At 38.3% G+C, this 18179-nt stretch overlaps 1 protein-coding gene across 1 annotated transcript in view; it reads left to right on the top strand.

Annotated features, from left to right (window-relative positions):
• Window positions 1–420: 420 nt before the first annotated feature.
• Window positions 421–18179, top strand: part of ANLN (anillin, actin binding protein) — a 97991-nt gene continuing 80232 nt past the window's right edge. The window contains exons 1-8 of the mRNA XM_081932589.1: window positions 421–655; window positions 7505–7658; window positions 8298–8558; window positions 9751–10079; window positions 10464–10653; window positions 12193–12383; window positions 12498–12605; window positions 13093–13204. Of these exons, the coding sequence (XP_081788715.1) occupies window positions 638–655; window positions 7505–7658; window positions 8298–8558; window positions 9751–10079; window positions 10464–10653; window positions 12193–12383; window positions 12498–12605; window positions 13093–13204 (1363 nt within the window). The 5' untranslated portion in view covers window positions 421–637. The remainder of the gene's footprint in view (window positions 656–7504; window positions 7659–8297; window positions 8559–9750; window positions 10080–10463; window positions 10654–12192; window positions 12384–12497; window positions 12606–13092; window positions 13205–18179) is intronic.

Genomic DNA, 18179 nt, shown 5'->3' with positions numbered 1-18179 from the left:
GATCTGCAATATTAGAATGTCACCGCTTTCATTTATTTCGTAAAGTTAGCGGAATTATACTTCCTCCCTGATTTTCAAAAGGTAGAGATAAACTAAAATCTCGCCGGGCAAGTTGCCCCATCCAAGTTCAATAGAAAACACAAAACATTAAGGACGCTGACTTTATACAGATCTGCAACTAGGATTTCCTATTTCTGAAATTGTAAAATTATACAAAGGCCTTTGTAAGGGTCCGCCAATTTCATAACCTGATTATGAACCCTAACCATATAAGGACTCCATAAGCCCTAAAACTGGGCGTCTGTAAAATGCGAAGGCGCAACCTGGGGAATATGGCTTGTGAATCATTGGCTAAAAATCTTGTCAATCATTCTCTTCACTGTTCTACGATCGTTTTACTGTTCTCTCAGTTTAGCAGGATTGAACTTCCGCGTGAGACAAGGAGTTCCCTTTATGGAATTGGGATGGGCGGACCAACAGCCGCTCAGGGGTGAGGCGCATGCGTAGTACGTAGCTTGCCTGTGGCAGGCGCTGAAATTCAAATCTAACAGCAGTTATCATTTGGTAAGCATAAGTGAAGTAGCTTGATTGCAGACGGAGCGAGCGGCTACGGTGGCAGCAGGGGATACTTGTAAAGATGGATCCTTTCACCGAGGTACGTAATTACCTCTACTTAATGGCTCAATGAGTCGGTCGGAGGACGGGGGAGAGGTGAGCACATTGTGCAGTATAGAGAGGGTCAGAACAGTGTTAGTGGAGGAAACCGATTGGGAAGAGGGAATGTTTGGATAAGAAAACGTCTGCAAGCAGACAACCGAGTACGAAGTACCAAGGACTTCATATTCAATCCAGAGCCGTATATATTTACTTCTTGAGATAGGAAAGGAAATATTACCAAGAAAGGGTAGTATGACGAGAAGTAATTCCTCCACCCGCTCAAACCTGACATGCGCCCTTACTTACAAGTAAAATCTAATAAATGGAGATTGTTTCAATTAAAAGGCATTCATGAAATGTAATTCAATTAATTTGTATTTAACTTGCAATACTACTGAGTATTGTCATCCAGTGTAGAATTGCTGCATGAGTCTTTCCTCATTTCTAGCAAAAAAATTATTTATTCTATGGGGTTGCAGACTTGATTTGTTTTAGTACCAACTTTTGGAATTTTAATATTAAATAAAATTTTTAATACCAATGGTACTTTTCATAAGTCTTGCATAAATAATGCATAGTTGTGATCAGGAATGTTTAGCAGTTTTTTTAAAAAGAAACACTGCTCTCAAATTGCGCCTTTTTCATATCTTGACTCACTGGGGGAAATGAAAGAATGGGTGTGGCATTTCTGAATTGCTTTTCTGTTGGCTTGTCAAGATGAAAAGAAACACAAAATCAAACAAGTTGAACTGCTATAAAAATTCAATTTAGAATTATTTTAATATAACTTGAAATTCAGAAAGTTGTCTACAGTATACAATATTTAAATTTCAGAGCTAAGGATGTAAATAGAACTGGGTTTCCATTAAAATCACTTTCGAAAACCAATTTCGTTGTATTTATTTTGTACAATGACAATAAAGACTATACTATACTTCCATTCTAAAAAAAACCTTATAATTTGGTTCTATAAAAGTTAGGTATTACTTTTAGAGAGGACTCAAATTAATTAAAGTAACTAAAATTTCAGAAATTTTTATTTGCATCTCTTGTACAAAGAAATTATCAGTTATCAAATAATCTGAACTAGGTATTATCATATTACTTAAAATTGTCTTTGTTTCTAAATACTGCATAAAGATTACAATTTATACCCCTGGTTGTCCTCTAATTATCTCGGCACCTATCAATCAGGATTCAGACCTGGATTTGGGACAGAAATGGTATTTGTTGCATTTTTGGATGACCTCTGGCAGAAGCGGAATGGGAATAGTGCATCCATCCTTGCTCTATACCTCTCAGCAGCTTTCGAAACCATCGACCATGGTATTCTCCTGGAGGATGAGAGTGTGTTATCCTGGTTTACTTCCTTCCTCTGCAGCTGCTCTCAGTCAGTGTTGATAGGAGGGGAGAGATCCAGCCCTCGTCCACTGCTTTATGGGGTTCCGCAGGGCTTGGTACTCTCTCCGCTTCTGTTCAACATTTATATGAAGCCGCTGGGTGACATCATCACCATGGACTGAGGTATCACCAATATGCTGATGATACTCAGCTGTATGTCTCAGCCCATGGTGAGTTAAGTGATACTGTGTCCTCCCTCGCGCAGTGCCTAGAGGCTGATAGGGGCTGCATGGGGAGCAATGGGTTGAAATTAAACCCTTGCAAGACTGAGTGGCTCTGGGTTTGGGTTCGTTGGCTCAGGGGGAATTGCCACCTTTGGTCTTGGATGAGGTGGCACTACCACAAACAGACATGCGTAATTTAGGGGTTTTCCTGGACTCACGACTCCTGTTCAAAGAGCAGGTGGTGGTCATGGCCAGGAGGGCCTTTGCGCGACAGTTGTGCACCAGTTATGCCCTTTCCTGGACCAACAGTTCCTACTAACAGTCACTCATGCCCTAGTCCCTTCCTGTCCTTGACTATTGCAACAAGCTCTACATAGGGCTGCCCTTGAAGAGAATATGGAAGCTGCAGTTGGCACAAAATGCAGCAGCCTGCATGATTTTGTGCAGACCTCGGTGTGCATATGTAACACCTCTCCTGCGGGAGCAGCATTGGTTCTGGATGCAATTCAAGGTGCTGGTTGTCACCTTTAAATCTCTTCATGTCTTGGGACCAGGTTATCTAATGGACCATCTCTTGCCGGTCATATCTACTTGACCCATCAAAGCGGGGAGCCAGGGAATGTTGCTGGTCCCATCCCCTGATGGTGAACATTTTCAGCACTAAGTGGCAAAATGGAGCATGTGCATGTGAGCACAACAAAAACCAGATAATTTCTGGTTTTCAGCGGTGCATGTGGTCTGGTCACCTGGTCTGCTGGTTTCTGGTGTGTATGCACACATGAAGACCAGCTGTCTGGTGCACATGTGTCTGCTCTGCCTTGCCTTTTGAGGGTCCTTGCGCCTCCCTGCCCACCCTTCTGATCCTTGTCGGGGTGGCGGGACATCCCCACTGAAAGCCCAGTTCCGCAGCCCTGGACAGGGAGAGAAAGATGCACGGGGAATGCCATCTTCCTCTGCTGGAAAGGCAGAGCCCCTTCCCAACCTCGGAACAAGCCAGTGCAGCCCCTTCCACAAGCCCCCACAAGCACCACCTATGTGAGTAATGTCAGGTGAGCCATGCCCCCTGCCCACCCCCAGTTGGTTGTGACCACCCCAGCCATGTCCCTTCTTCCCTGGCCACAGCCTCCCCTGGAGGACAACCACAATGCTGATTGTGAAATTGAGTTTACACCCCTGTAATACAGTATTGTAGGTGGGTCAAATCAGAATTCTCCTTTTAGTTTAGTCCCAGGACAAGGTTTTTTTTTGTAATGTATTCATAATTACTCTAATTCGATATCATAGAAATTGAGTTTTATTCTCTATTATGTCAACTTTGAATATAAACAATTATAGAAACAAACTATTCTATTTTAATTAAAATGATATGGCATAATTGTGAACTGTTTGTCACTACATTGAATATGAGCTATGTTTATATTAAAAATGTACTACTGTGTTTCCCCGAAAATACGACAGGGTCTTATATTTTTTTGACCCACGAAATATGGCCTTGGGCTTATTAGAGGGGGAGGGCTTATTATTTTTCAGGTGTAGGAAGCAGCAAGCCCACCAGCCCCACCCTCTCCATCCCACCATCTGCTTGCCTGCGGCCACGACCCAAGTTCTCCTTGCATCCTCGACTTCGCCTGCCCTGCTTGCTGGTCCTGGAACAGCTGACTGTGCTGCTCTGGCCTCGCGGGGGAGGGGGCTCTTCCTGGAAGAACGAACACACACACACACACACACACACTCCCCCTCAAAGGCAGGCACATCCCTTCACTAACTTGCTTTCCAGCTCCATTCTCCGTTCCACGTGCAGGAAAAGAAAAGTAGACTATGTGCCTATGGTAAAAAAAATTCCAGAAAATACCTTCCAAGTTCTCGCAAAAAAGAAAAAAAATTCTCGCGAAGTTGGAAGTAAACTAACAAACTACTTTTCTTGCCCTGCACATGGCAGTGGAGAATGGAGCAGGAAAGCAGGTTAATGGAGGGATGTGGCTGCCTGGCGGGGGGGGGGGGCGGGTTAGGGATCTCTCTCACAAACACCCACACACCATCCTTTCCTTGGGAGCTCTGCACAGACGCAGAGAAGGCTTCGGATAGAGCATTTGGGGGATGTGCGTCTGCGCTGAATCCCAACGAAAGAACGATTGCCAGGAAAAGGGGTGGGGGGGATTTTGCCTCTTATCCTATGTGCTGAGCTTCAGAACAGGGTAAGAGGAAGGAAAATCTCCCCTCCCCATTTTCAAGCCGTTCGCAAAAATGCCTCATTCCGAGCCTTCAATCCTGCAATATGCTGAAGGCTCAAAATGGAAGTTTTTTTGCAAACTGTTTGAAAATATGGAGGGGGATATTCCTGCCTTTCCCCCTGTTCTGAAGGTCACAGACTGACAAAATCTTCCCTCCCGCATGTCTTCAATCCTGCAATCCTGGATAATGTGAAGGCTTGGAATGTGGCGTTTTTCAAACCTCTTGAAAATGGGGAGGGGGGATTTCGTCCCTTACGTATCCTGTTCTCAGTCTGTGCTGACCTTCAGAACGGGGAGAGGCAGGAATATCTCCCTCCCCATTTTCAAGCCTTTCGCAAAAACGCCCCATTTCGAGCCTTCAATGTGAATATGCAGATGAGAAGCTCCTGCCTCCTGTAGGCATTAAAATCCATACTGTTGGGACATCGGAAGAAGCCCTGCGAGGAGACACTGCTGCCGAAGTGCAGGAAATCTCCCCCCCCCCCCCAACCTGCAGATCGTCCTTTCAAAGAGGAATTTCACCAGGATGAAGAGGTGGCTGAAGGCGCGTTTGTGTCACCTTCATCCTGGTGAAACTCTTCTTTGAAAGGACAATTTGCAGGTGGGGGGGGGGAGATTTCCTGAACTTCGGCAGCAGTGTCTCCTTGCAGGGCTTCTTCCGATGTCCCAACAGTATGGATTTTAATGCCTTCTTTTCCTGTTCCGTGGACGGAATTGCGAGCTGTGACTGTCACCGTTAGGCAAGGAGGGCATGAGACATTTGGGTTGTGTTTCTTGGGCTCCGGCTTCTTTTTCAGCAGCGATTGGCTTGGTCCCTTTAATTATAACCAAGAGCTTTTGGTCTTCCTGGTACCAAGCACTACATGCCAAACTGCAACTCTAGGGCCTTTCATGACCACCCATCTTTGATGGGCTATAATTGTGCACTGATCTCAAACAATGAGCCATTAGTTTAGAATTGAAGCAGATTTATCAATTTATCAATTTTACTTGAAAACACCTGTAACTATTCTACATACTGTCTTAAACCAGCCACCTAATAATTCTGAAATATAAAGGTTCCCCTCACATATATGTGCTAGTCGTTCCTGACTCTAGGGGGGCGGTGCTCCTTTCCATTTCAAAGCTGAAGACCCAGTGCTGCCCGAAGACTTCTCCATGGTCATGTGACCGGCACTAGGGATTTGAACTGGCGACCTTTCGATTGACAAGCTCAGCGTCTGAGCCACTCCATCCCTATAGAAGGGCTTTATTTTGGTTAGATAAAGCCATATAACAATTGTAGTGAAGAGAGATACAGAAGATCCCTTTTGATTAGATACTATGGGCTCATAGAGGAATACCTGAAATGATGGAGCATGGTATTTTTTTACAGTCCCCTGTACACAGATGCTTGTCAGAAATTATTACTTCCATTTTTTACTAAACATTGTTCTAACTTGTTTTATCTTAAATACTTATTATTGGTTCAATCTAATTTTATTTCTTTAACCACAGCTAAGTACTAGATTGTTGTTTGTACACTATGTCATGGTATATATTTTTAAATATTTTCTGGCTATTTTAGAATAGTTATTTCTTTTCTTTTTTATCCTAATTAATTGTGGTTTTCTCCCTTTTATTTGCTGGTTTGTGACCAAATAAAAATTGGTTGATTATTAGTTATGAATGATAATAAATAAGATCTCATCTTAAGATGTCTTCTAGATGTTGTGTTGCTCCTCCCTCTTGCCTTTGGGGTGGCAACTTGGTAGCCCATGAGTCACCACCTCAGGGCAATCTCTATGTGCTTTTGGACAATTAATTAAAAAAACAAGTGATTTCAGGAAAGTACCTCCTGGCTGCTTAAGAGAGAACCATATGATTACAGATTTAGCCTTTTCTTCCCTTCTTGAGAGATAGCTTAATCTCATTGGAGAAAAAAGTAAATTATATTTTTAAAAAAGATAAGGCAAAATATAGAAACATTACAAAAGAAAATCTAAATAAAGTAGAAGGTGAGCCTGAACCTCTAGTAATGAATGCTTTCACCTTGTGAAACAGGAGATAATACAATTTAAGGCCCTAAAAATACACCAGAGGGCCTATCTCTGCTATGTCTCTTGAAAATGTAATGAGGACTAGTTCCATCCCTCCAGATCTGTATAGGGGTGTCTCCATATTAATGGTTAAAACTGTTGCCTGGCAATGATACAACCTTCAATTATATGATTCTTTCTTAATTAAGGTTAAAGGTAATCTTATATGTTAGTTCATAGGTTAAGACATCAGGCTAGAAAGTAGAGTTCCAGTCTCATTTTAGGAATGAAGTTCGCTGGGCAATCTTAGGCCAGTTGCTGTCTCTTAGCCTTATGAAGGAGCCAATGACAAACCACTTCCAAAAATATTGCTGTTACTAGGAGTTGAAAACTGATTAAAAATAAAAATCTTATAATAGTTATTAATTATATTAATAGTGTGGCATATTTATATAATACCATTGCATTGGTATTATATAAGGTAGATTTGTTTTACAGATATATTTAATTTAAATTTAAACATTGTCTTGATTACGCAGAACTTGTAAAATGTTTTCTAGTATGGATTTGTTTATTTACTATTTATTGTTCTACACTTCAATTATTTAATAAAACACAGAATAAACTCAGCACCTAAGTAATCTCACTTTTTTCATTAAAATCTGATAAAATGTAGTTAGTCCTCATTTAGAAATCACAACAGAGTCTGGAAACTTGGTTATTAAAGCAAAATTGTGGTTGTTTTTATGATGTTACTTTTCAGCTTTCCTTTGCTTTAAAAATTTACAAAGATACAAATAGAATTGTTGCAAAATTACTTCATCACTGTAGTTGCTAAACAAAGCACTTGCTAAATGAGAACCACCTGTATTCCAGTTGATAGATCTCATTGTATTAGTTTCTCATTGGACAAAAAACATAGGTTTGCTTTTTTAAATAAAGAATTACCTCAAATAAATAAAACTATCTTATACAAAAATCACTATAGCTGTTAGGAAATATTTACCTTTGATCATCCTTATGAACATTTTAGAAACTGTTAGAACGAACTCGTGCCAGGAGGGAGAATTTACAGAAGCTGATGGCTGAGCGTTCCACAACAGGAGTCCGGAATATGGCTCAAACGAAAAGAAATAGAGAGCCTTTATTAGAAGCTGGTAATCAGTCACTTCAGTCTAATGAAGAAGGTATTTTTCATTACAATATTGTAAAATTTTGCCAATTCTTAAACCACACTAGCTTTTTCTTTACAGAAAATTTATATTAAAATGTCATAAACCAAATATGGAGCAGGAGTATGCATTACATGTGGTTGTGATTATCTTTCCAGGTTTCTATTATACTAAAAGTGGATGCAATTACATTTTAAAATTTATTTTTAAATTTTATTTAATCCCAAATTATATATTTGAGGGGTTATATGAATCAAATCATGTTTAAGTCCAATAATTAATTAATTATGAAAATCAAGTTTTAAATATCTAGGTTTTCTGATAGCTCTTCTGTTTTTGATCTGTACCAAACTTGGATCTGGATTCAGAAAGTCAATTTTTTAATCAATGCTCAGTGGACATAAATGAATAATGAAAAGCCTTTTTTTTTTTTTTTACAAAAGTAATATTTATTGTGGTGGATTCCAAACCAAAAATATGGTATATCTCCCTTAGAAACTGTGTAATTGGCAAAATGATAGAAATAATAAACCACCTATAGCCAAGAAGCCTGTGAAATCTGAATTTGTTTTTAACTTAATGCTGTATTTAGGCTATTCTAGTTACAAACATATTCTATTGTTTATCTCTCCCCTCCTCTCCCAATTTCTATAGCAAAACCAAGTGCAAAGCCATCACCATCGAAAAGACATTGTTCAGACAATGCAGAAATTTCAGTTTCTAATTCAGAGAATATGCATCCAGTTAATTTACCCTCGATAAACCCAGTTCTTCCTGAAATGACTCCTATCTCTCAGTTTGCTGCTTCATCCTCAGAGACTGAAGAATACAACTCTACATCTGAACTGACTTCTGTTAGTTCAGTTAAAACGCGTATGCAAAAGTTGGCAGAACAGCGACGCTGCTGGGATAATGGTATATGTTTCATGCTAAGACACTGAAAACTAAACTAATTCTATGCAGTGATATGTGGGAGCAAATACTGTGTGGAAAAGCAATGCTTGAAACTTTTTAAAATTTATTTTTAGCTTGGTTACAAAGTACTGTCCTACAGAGGAAAAAAAGTAATCTGATTTGAAATAGGCATGATTGCAAATGTTTAGCAAGTCTGCCAATGTCAGTTAGAAAACCAGAGTTATGTGTGTGAGCCAATGCTTTGTTTTGACACAATTGTTACTTGACTTAGGGCAATAACTCTGCTTTGCACCGTTGGGATTGGTCATACAGGTAATCCACACTGTTCCACCATTCTCCCAGAAGGCTTGGGTATTCATCCTGCCCAACTGTGTAGGTCAACTTATCTTCCTTTTTCATCCTGCTGACAAACATAACTCATGTGATGGCAGCTACTGTAGAAAAGTAGAGCTGGTGCTCATCTCACAATGCTCTAAGAGAGATGAGCTCCAGCCCTAGCAATGTATATATTATTTTTTCATTTATATATATATATGTGTGTGTGTGTGTGTGTGTGTGTGTGTGTGTGTGTGTGTGTGTATAGAAGTAAAAAGAATAGGCAGCCTACATAGCAGTGATAGCATATAGTTGACAATCAAACAAAATGAGGAATATCTTCAGTGGATGCAGTATAGCAACATCCATTTTTGGCTATAGAATCCCAACAATTGAAATTTGCCTCTAAAATAGGCCAGATTAGGGATTGAGTCACTGTTTTTAATGCTTCAGGGTTCATGAAGGAAAGAAGACTCCAGTTAGTTTTAGTTACCTTTGTGAGGGATTTGGAGGTAGAAACTGGTGGCATGGAAATTCTCTCAAAAAGATTATCCACAATTTATTATAGATTTGTATAATGGCTAAGGATAAATCTCTGTCAGAAATTTATTTCTACTGTATTCAGTTTAGAATACTGCAAGTATCTTTTTATATTAAGTCTATGTTTTGAAGTGTCGGAGTTCTGTAACAGATATACTTTTGTCTATTTCCTGGAGAGGGCAAGAAGGACAAGGTAATCTTTACTCTTTTGGACTGTGTACTTTTTCTTTACAAATAACTGAAAAGAAGGATTCATCTAAATGTATGTACTCTTATTTCAGAAAGTTTGACATCTCTTTATTATATTTTAAAATATTTTTATTTTTTCAATTTTCAGATTTGCCCGAAAGCATTTCCATAACACCTACTCTATCAAAGGAATGTGTCATCTTCCCACCAAAACAACTTAATGCAATAACTGATACATCAAAAGGAAGAAGGGGCCGTCTAGCTAACCTTGCTGCTACAATTGGCTCCTGGGAAAATGATGTAAGCCATCCATCTGCAAAGCAAAACAATACACAAGAACAGCCTGGTACTACTTGTTTTTCCAAATTGTCCACTACAAGTGGAGCATCTGCTGGAATCAATAGTGGTAGTGTGAAGCAAGATGCTATATCCTGTTCACAAACGGCTGTGGATAAATCAGCAATCTCTGGGATATTGGTAAGTTACCATATTTTAATGTTGTATATTTCCTATATAGACTGCTAAAATGAAGGTAAACAATATTGGATTGTAATTGAAACGATTCTTAATAGGGAATAAGTTTTGTTTAAAACATGAATTTATAAGAATCTTTTAATAAATGGTAAGTACTTTACACTAAAATTGATAGTACTTTCACATACACCTATTCACATTATGCTTTGGAAAAGAAAAGTCAGAGGGAAATAGTAAACTACTAACAGAATAGTTAAAAACTGGCTTTGAATTAGTACTTTCATAGAATTCATTGCACCTGGAAACTGTTTTATAAACAATAAAAATGTTTAAAATAATTTTAGTAGTCATTTTAAACTAATATATTTCCCCATTCAAACTATCTAGGAAGGAATTAATAGTTCTGTAACACAAGCCTCAGGAATTACTAGCAGCCATTCTAAAGTAACTGAGGTATCAAATCTAAATGAAAAGGGCAATCTTAACCCAAAACCAAAATCTCAAACTCCTGCCAAAGAAGAGCAAATAGAAGAAATACATGTACAAGTTGACTACAGAGATAAGCCCAACACATCAGGTAAAAAAAATGCTTCTATATTTTAAGTAGGATTTTTTATAGCTAAGGTTTTTATAACTAGGTACTTTTGTGCAAGGTATGTTTCTGTAAAGCTTCTAATATATATCTGGTTAGTTAAAAATGAGTGTTACATCTGTTGTTTCTAGCCTTCCATGTACTTTAACCTATTTATAGAATTTTTAACACAGTTTTAAAAATCGATATTGAGCAATCCCACTTAGCACATACGCATGTTAAGCAAGGGCAAAAATCTTTTCAGAAAGTGACTTGAAGTTAAGTTTGATTTTAAAACATATAGGGGAAAAACTGCAACCTGATGTACAAAAATGACTTTAGCATATTCACCTAAAAGGCAGTGCAAAATAATATCCCTGGACAATGATTATTTGTAATTTCAACGTTAAATATACTTAATTTTACAAATCATACCAACTGCATTTTGTAACATACACTTTCTATGTTTAATGTAATTTTAAAATATTTGTATTGGACATAGGGCAGTTTGTTGTAAAAGTGCCAGCTTAGAAATCAGGAGACTGAATTCTAGTCTCAGTTTAAGAGTGAAAGGCAGCTGGGCAATTTTGGGTCAATCACTCTCAGCCCAATCCACCTTTCGGAGATGTTTAGTGGGAAAAAGGAGGACAAAGGAGTATTATGTACATTTGCCACCTTGAGTTACTTATAAAGTTATAAAGGCAAGATAAAAATCTAATAATGTTATATCCACAGAATGAGTGCTAGAGTAGCATAGCAGGAAGATATGAAGTGAAGTTACAAGCAAGATAGCTGAGATAAAAACCTTTTTTCTAGACATTAATATAACTCATCTTGAGTCAACCAAAGTAAGCTAGTAATTCTTTAAAAATAGTTTTTGTGTATTCTGGGGCCATTTGTTACATGACTGCAGTATGATGCTCCTAATAGTCATAAACAATACTGTTTTATAAATGTAATTGGGCTTCTGTTTAAGAAGTATAAATATTCTTGGGGTTTCCAACAAAGTAAATGGAGATTCGCTAAACGACTGCATAATTTATTTAATAAACATGCAAAAAATATAAAAATCAGGCTCAACTCACTTAATGACCACCTCACTTAATGATGAAAGTTCCAGCCCTAATCACTGTAATGCCTATCTTTGCATTTCAAGTTTTAAAATGGGTTTTATAGTAATTTTTGATAGCCAAGCATTTAGTACTGGATGAAACTAGTTATCTTGAACTACCTGTGGAATAGCTTGAAAACATTTGTACTCAGATGTTTACGATCATGATCTATTCAGAAAACCATGGAGTTTAGTGAAAAATTTGCACAGATTGGTCCCAGTTTTCACTGTTTTTATGTATAAAAACATATACTTTTGCACAGAATTAGGTTGCAAGGTGTGTATTATGTACATATAATCTTTATGGGTTTAGTGATGTCTTAGTTAAGTCTTTATAGTTTATATATTCATTTATGGCCTCTATCTTTGTCACTCTATTAGTGATAAAGAACATTAATTTGTTAACAAAGAACAACCAATTGTTATTCTTATAGGAGGTTCAAGCATTAAGCCTTTTCTGGAACGTTTTGAGGAGCGTTGCCAGGAGTATACTGCGCAAAATCCTGCTATTGCAGGAGGGTACAGAACTCCAATTACCACTCCAAACACAAAGACAATCCAAGAAAGACTCTTTAGGCAGAATGAATCATCTTCAGCTTCCAGTGTAGCCCAGCAGCTCAAACAAGTATGTACTTAAAATAACTATATGTGAGATCATGTGTATTGATCTGTCTTTTGACACTGTATATCTACTGCAGAAATGTTCACATTACATTTATTTTTTCCTTGTTTTATTCAGGAACGTGAAAGAGAACTTGAATGTATACGGGGTCACTTTGACTGGACCAATTTGTGGAGTGCTGAAAAAGGAGAACAGCCCAAGAAAAAACCTCCAGAGATAAAATTAGTATGATGATAAAATCTATTTTAAGAAAAGCACAATAATATTTATCTCTGAAAAAAAAGATTAATAAAGCATTGTAATTGCAATCTCTCGCTCTCTCCATACATACATACATACATACATGCTGGTTTTGTTGTATTCGGGTCTTTTCCTGTGTAAGATTGAGATTGTCTTGGCAATGTTTCAGCGAGATTTCACTTGCCATCTTCAGGCTGTTGTCTTTGGCTATAGTCTTTAGCCAAAGACAACAGCCTGAATATGGCAAGTGAGATCTCGCTGAAACGTTGCCAAGACAATCTCAATCTTACACCGGAAAAGACCCAAATACAATAAAACCAGCATACCTACACCCGTGAAAATCTACGAAAATCTACAAAAACAAATATATATATATATATATATATGGTTTTTATTATGCATTTATCTCCACAGGCATTTCAGCTCATTAATGTGGCTAAATATGATATTTCCTCCCCCCTCCCCCTCCCAGGAGAAACATACGAATGCTGATCTAAAGCACTTCCCAAATACAGGTGCCAGTTCCCAATTAGTAGGAAAAAAGTTAACAACGCTTGAAAGTGTTGCAGAAAGCACATATTCAGGTAAGAATAAATTACCTTAAAACTTTAGATCAATGAATGTTAGCACATGAAAATTTGTTTATTTAAATGATGTTTTGGAAAATGTTTATATAAAACTGAGTATATATTTCTAGTCATCTGTATTTAGATTTTTTTGTTTATGAATGAGAAGGAAGAATATTTGGCATAGGAACTGATAATATGTATTGTCAAGATATTTTCTATAGATCGATAAATACTGGTACTAGGTAGCTCATGGAAAGAATTACTGAAAATTTAAATGTGGTAGCTGTAAATAAGATCAAATCAGTTTATTGCAGTCCTAAGGCCAGATATATTAAAATAGATAACTGTTATTTATTTTCATATATGTAAAACAGAAAAACAATAAGAATAATAGTATCTAAAATAATTAAGAACAGATAAAACAAAAAATAAAAGTGGTATCATAGGAAATTCCAAACATAATTACAGGTAGTCTTAAACTTACAATGACAACTAAGCCCAAAATTTATGTTGCTAAGCAACTCATTGAGTTTTGTGCCATTTGATGACCTTTCTTGCCATAGTTTTTAAATGAATCACTGCAATTAAGTTAGTAACACGGTTGTTAAATGAATCAGGCTTCCCTATTGACTTTGTCAGAAGGACACAAAAAGTGATCAAATGCAACCTGGGTGTTGCAGAAAATGACAGGCTTTACACTTCTCAGGATACAGGAAGAGTTTATTTGGCAGCCAGGTTCAGAAAATTAGCACATGGCTAACATTGCAAATTCTGAACAACCTTCATTATCGAAACACGCATTCTTATATATTCTCAAAGACAGCGTAACACGGAAACACTTAACTCATTTCTTATTGGTTACTTTGAGGAAAAAGCCTTAAGGAGATGGGGGTCTTCTCCTTTTGTTACAGGTATGGACTATGTGTCATTAACAAACTTTATTTGAACTTGTAGTTTTGGACTATTGATATAGGGACATTTGCTGGAACATGTTGTGGTTGAAGGCTGATGACATTTCTGTGTCCCTTTAAGCAAGCTTCTAACTGTCCCTTTTATGCCACGTCTTCATTCTTATATTTTAATCCATATTTTATTCTACTTTATCCCCCCCTTCTAGACTCTATTAATACCCACAATTGAGTCTAGCCTCTTAAATTAACAATATAAGCATGCAGGATACAGAATAGCAAAAAAGCAAGAATACAAGCAATACACATCTTAGGGCTTATCTTCCAAAATCACTTTCTCTACTTCTAAGAGTGCAATTTAAATATATGAGCTAGTATCTGAAGCTTTATCTTCCTTGAGGGTATGTGGGATTAACCTTTCCATTAACATTAACTCCTTTTCAGCCCGTGTTTCTTTTACAGACCTCATAACGAGTTGTTTAAGCAAGGGTATTATGCAAGGGAAGAATGCTAAACTTACGATTCCACTTAATAAAAGAAATAGCATTTGCTTGATCCAACCTGTTCCCGGTAGCCAAGAGAACCACACATCTGTTCCTTGTACTTTTTGACCAATAGTGGAAACTCAATCTCGTAGTTCTTGGACCACACCCCGAACTGCTCCTAATCTATTCATGTAGAAACAACAATCTTCTCCCAGGAATACACATAGTCCACCCTTTTCAGCAGTTAAAAGATCTATGGCAATGTGCCAAGGAATTTATGTGGTCGTGGACTTCAACCAAGGTGCCAGCAATTTGGTTCAGGCTTTCTTGGAATTCTTCCGACAGTTGCCTGAACTGTGTAATGGAATGGGTCATTCCACCTACACCCGTTCCAACTGCTGTCCCTATTCCCAAGATTGCTAATAGTGGAAGTAGGAGCGGTACTCTTTTCTGGACATGTCCCATGAGGGGTACAGGGAGGGCCTGTTCCCCACTTACCACCCCCATTTTGGGGAGAAGGTGTACTAGGGTGCATGTGCCAGTCCAATTAGTGGGCAAGCACAGATAGGCATTTCTCCCACTTAGAAAGAAAACTCCATTTTCTCCTACACATACACCGATGTTCATGGAGAAGGCATGGGCTCGGAGGTTCCTTTCATCAGTCCAGACTTGTAAGGTTCCTGCTAGGAACATACTAGTCAGGGGCTGTAATGGAGCTTCTTGATTGGGGTCCATTAGCTTATTCCTGAGGACTGGTCCTTCAAAGAGATATTGGGAACTGGCGTTTTCAGGGGGAAAGTAAACAAACTCCCGTAGTGGATTGTATTGAAAGCCAAACGGGAAGTCGGGGTGGTTGGACACCTTCCAGTACTCAGATTCCCCTTCCATCAGTTAAAAACGAGTGGAGGTGGGAGCGAGAAAGTGACTTTCTGTTGGAAGAGCTTGTGAGCAGAGGGAGACATGCTGCAAGTAAATTTCACGTCTACAAGGGTTTTCCTGGGGGCAAGGTACATTTCAGATGGGCATTGTTCCTCTGATAGTGACCCCACAGGAATGCCAGATTCCTGATATTGTTTGATTCACAAGGAGGGTGACCCTATAATTTCTACACCAACTGTTATGGGGGCAACAATGGGAAGATGGCTCATCCCCAGTCTTTTAAGTATGTCATAGAGATTGCCATGTAGCTGGGCTTCTGCCATTTTGGTTCCCCATCTACCTCCCTTGTTAAAGACTATCATAGCTTTGCTGTTGTTTTTTCAAAGATCTGGCTCAACTGAAACAGCATGATAAGGTAAAGGTCCAGCAGACAGACACAACCAGTATTTTTGACCCAGGGCAGGGTCAGACTGATTGATTAAACTTTAACCTAACTCCACCACTCTTAACATATAGTCCCCTTTTCTCAATTGTTGCAAGGGTCCATTTTCCCTATGCGTTGCCCTTTTTCTTATAGGGTTTGTCAGATAATTGACTTTAGGTGTTGGGATTGGCTTACGGTTCCGTCCCCAAGCATAAAAGGTGCGCCGTTGGTGGGAGCGGACCTGTTCCACATCCTGTAACGTAATTCCACCCTGTCCTCTGGGATTTTTTTAAAATATATGTATATATTTATTGTTTTTACATTTAAAACAATGCAATGCTGCGGAGTCGGGGTGATCATATATTCACATTATGTACAGCTAGTTTCGACCATTAACAGTTATTCTACTTAATACATTAAGTAGAAATACATACCTTCTGTTTGATCACAATATATACATTTGTTCCAGTCTTGTCATCTTAACTTATACCAATCATAAAATCTATTCCATACCTCAAAATATTCTGATTCCCCTTTATTTTTAAGTTCCAAAGTGAGCCTATCTGCTTCTGCACAGGCCAACACTTTTCTAATTATATCTAGCTCTGATGGTGTATTTTCTTTTTTCCAATGCTGTGCATAGGTTATGCGCGCTGCAGTCAGTATATGTATAATTAGATAGAGTGTATCTTTCTTAAACCCCTCCGGTATTATGCCTAGGAGAAAGGTTTCTGGTTTAAACATAATTTGTTCTCCCACTATTTGTTCTAACCATGATTGGATCATTTTCCAATATTTTTTTGCCTCATTGCACGTCCACCACATATGGTAGAAAGTGCCTTGTGTTTTTTTACACTTCCAACAATTTGGGGCGTGTTTATTGATCTGTTCCTGGAACTTCTCAAATTTATCGTCCATCTTCTGCATTCTCTCCTTTAATTCTACTGTATCACTCCTTATTTCTCTAATATCCTTTTTAAGTTCTTCATGATTTTTAGCCATTGCCTATTGCATGGACTGTAGCATCATCTGCAATTCCTTAGTTGGGTTGGATCTTTCTCTCTGAGGCATATCCTCCAAAGATCTTTGGTTCGAGGGACTGGCAGCCGCTAGGGATGGCTGAGATGCTGGCTTCCTCCCCGTGCCAATTTTCGTAACATTTGTACTACTTGTCATTTTTTGGAGGAATTGGATCCCTACTTTAATTTTTCCCCAGAACTCCCACTTACTTCTCTCTCTCGTGACTTTCTCCAGTCCCCCTTCTTTCTTTCTTTCTTTCTTTCTTTCTTTCTTTCTTTCTTTCTTTCTTTCTTTCTTTCTTTCTTTCTTTCTTTCTTCCTTTCTTTCTTCCTTTCTTCCATCCTTCCTCCCTTCCTTCCATCCTTCCTCCCTTCCTTTCTCCCTCCCTCCCTCCTTCCTACCTACCTTCTTTCTTCCTTCCTGCCTGCCTGCCTGCCTACCTACCTACTTTCCTACCTTCCTTCTTCTCCCTCTCCTCTTCCCTCTATCTCTACTCAAATATCAATTTTAAATAGTGATAGGGGGCAATAAACTCTATATATCGGTTAGTTCGTGTGTTATATAGGAACAGCTGTAATAGGATAGTGGGATAGTGTGAGAGACTTATCGGTTAATCACTGTATATATATGTGTGTGTGTGTATGTCACATTTATAATACTCCTAACTTTCTATTAATCTAATAATCTATTTTAATAACTTAATAAAATCTAAGGGTAGAATGCTTATAGTTATTACTTATATTATCCTAGATTAATCAGTACTAGTGCCAATAATATCGAAAGAAGTTAGGGTTAGTAATCTTACAACAGTAACAATAGCAAAAACAATATATTCCTTTGATGGTAGTATTATCACATTAATTCCTAGGTTTTAAGTTCAACCTTAGATGCGTCCCTCCTGTGTTGGATAGTTCTATGAAAATGTTCTGAGTTCCCCTGCTCCGATAGATCTTCTTTCTCTCTCTCCAGATAGTAGTATCCAAAGGTTGTCCAGAGAATATAGTCAGCAAAAATCCTGTTTTCTCTTAGGTTATTAAGAGGGGGGGGGGATTCCAGATTTCGCCAGTAGATGTCGCTCTTCCACTTGTCCAGACACTGACCAACTGCAATCACTCCACCTATATATGTTGCTAAAATATATTTTTCCCTTCGAGCCTTCCAGACTTGTATAATTAACTCAAAAACCCCTGAAGGTATCTGTATAGTCAGAGTTACTTACAGCTGGCTTTGTTATGTTAACAGATTAGGTTTAGGTTCAGCTTATCAGACAGTTC

Source organism: Natrix helvetica, assembly GCF_964273705.1.
Source record: "Natrix helvetica genome assembly, chromosome: Z".
Classification (NCBI taxonomy): domain Eukaryota; kingdom Metazoa; phylum Chordata; class Lepidosauria; order Squamata; family Natricidae; genus Natrix; species Natrix helvetica.
Note: the sequence above shows the minus strand (reverse complement) of the source record. Positions and strands in the feature narration are given on the sequence as shown.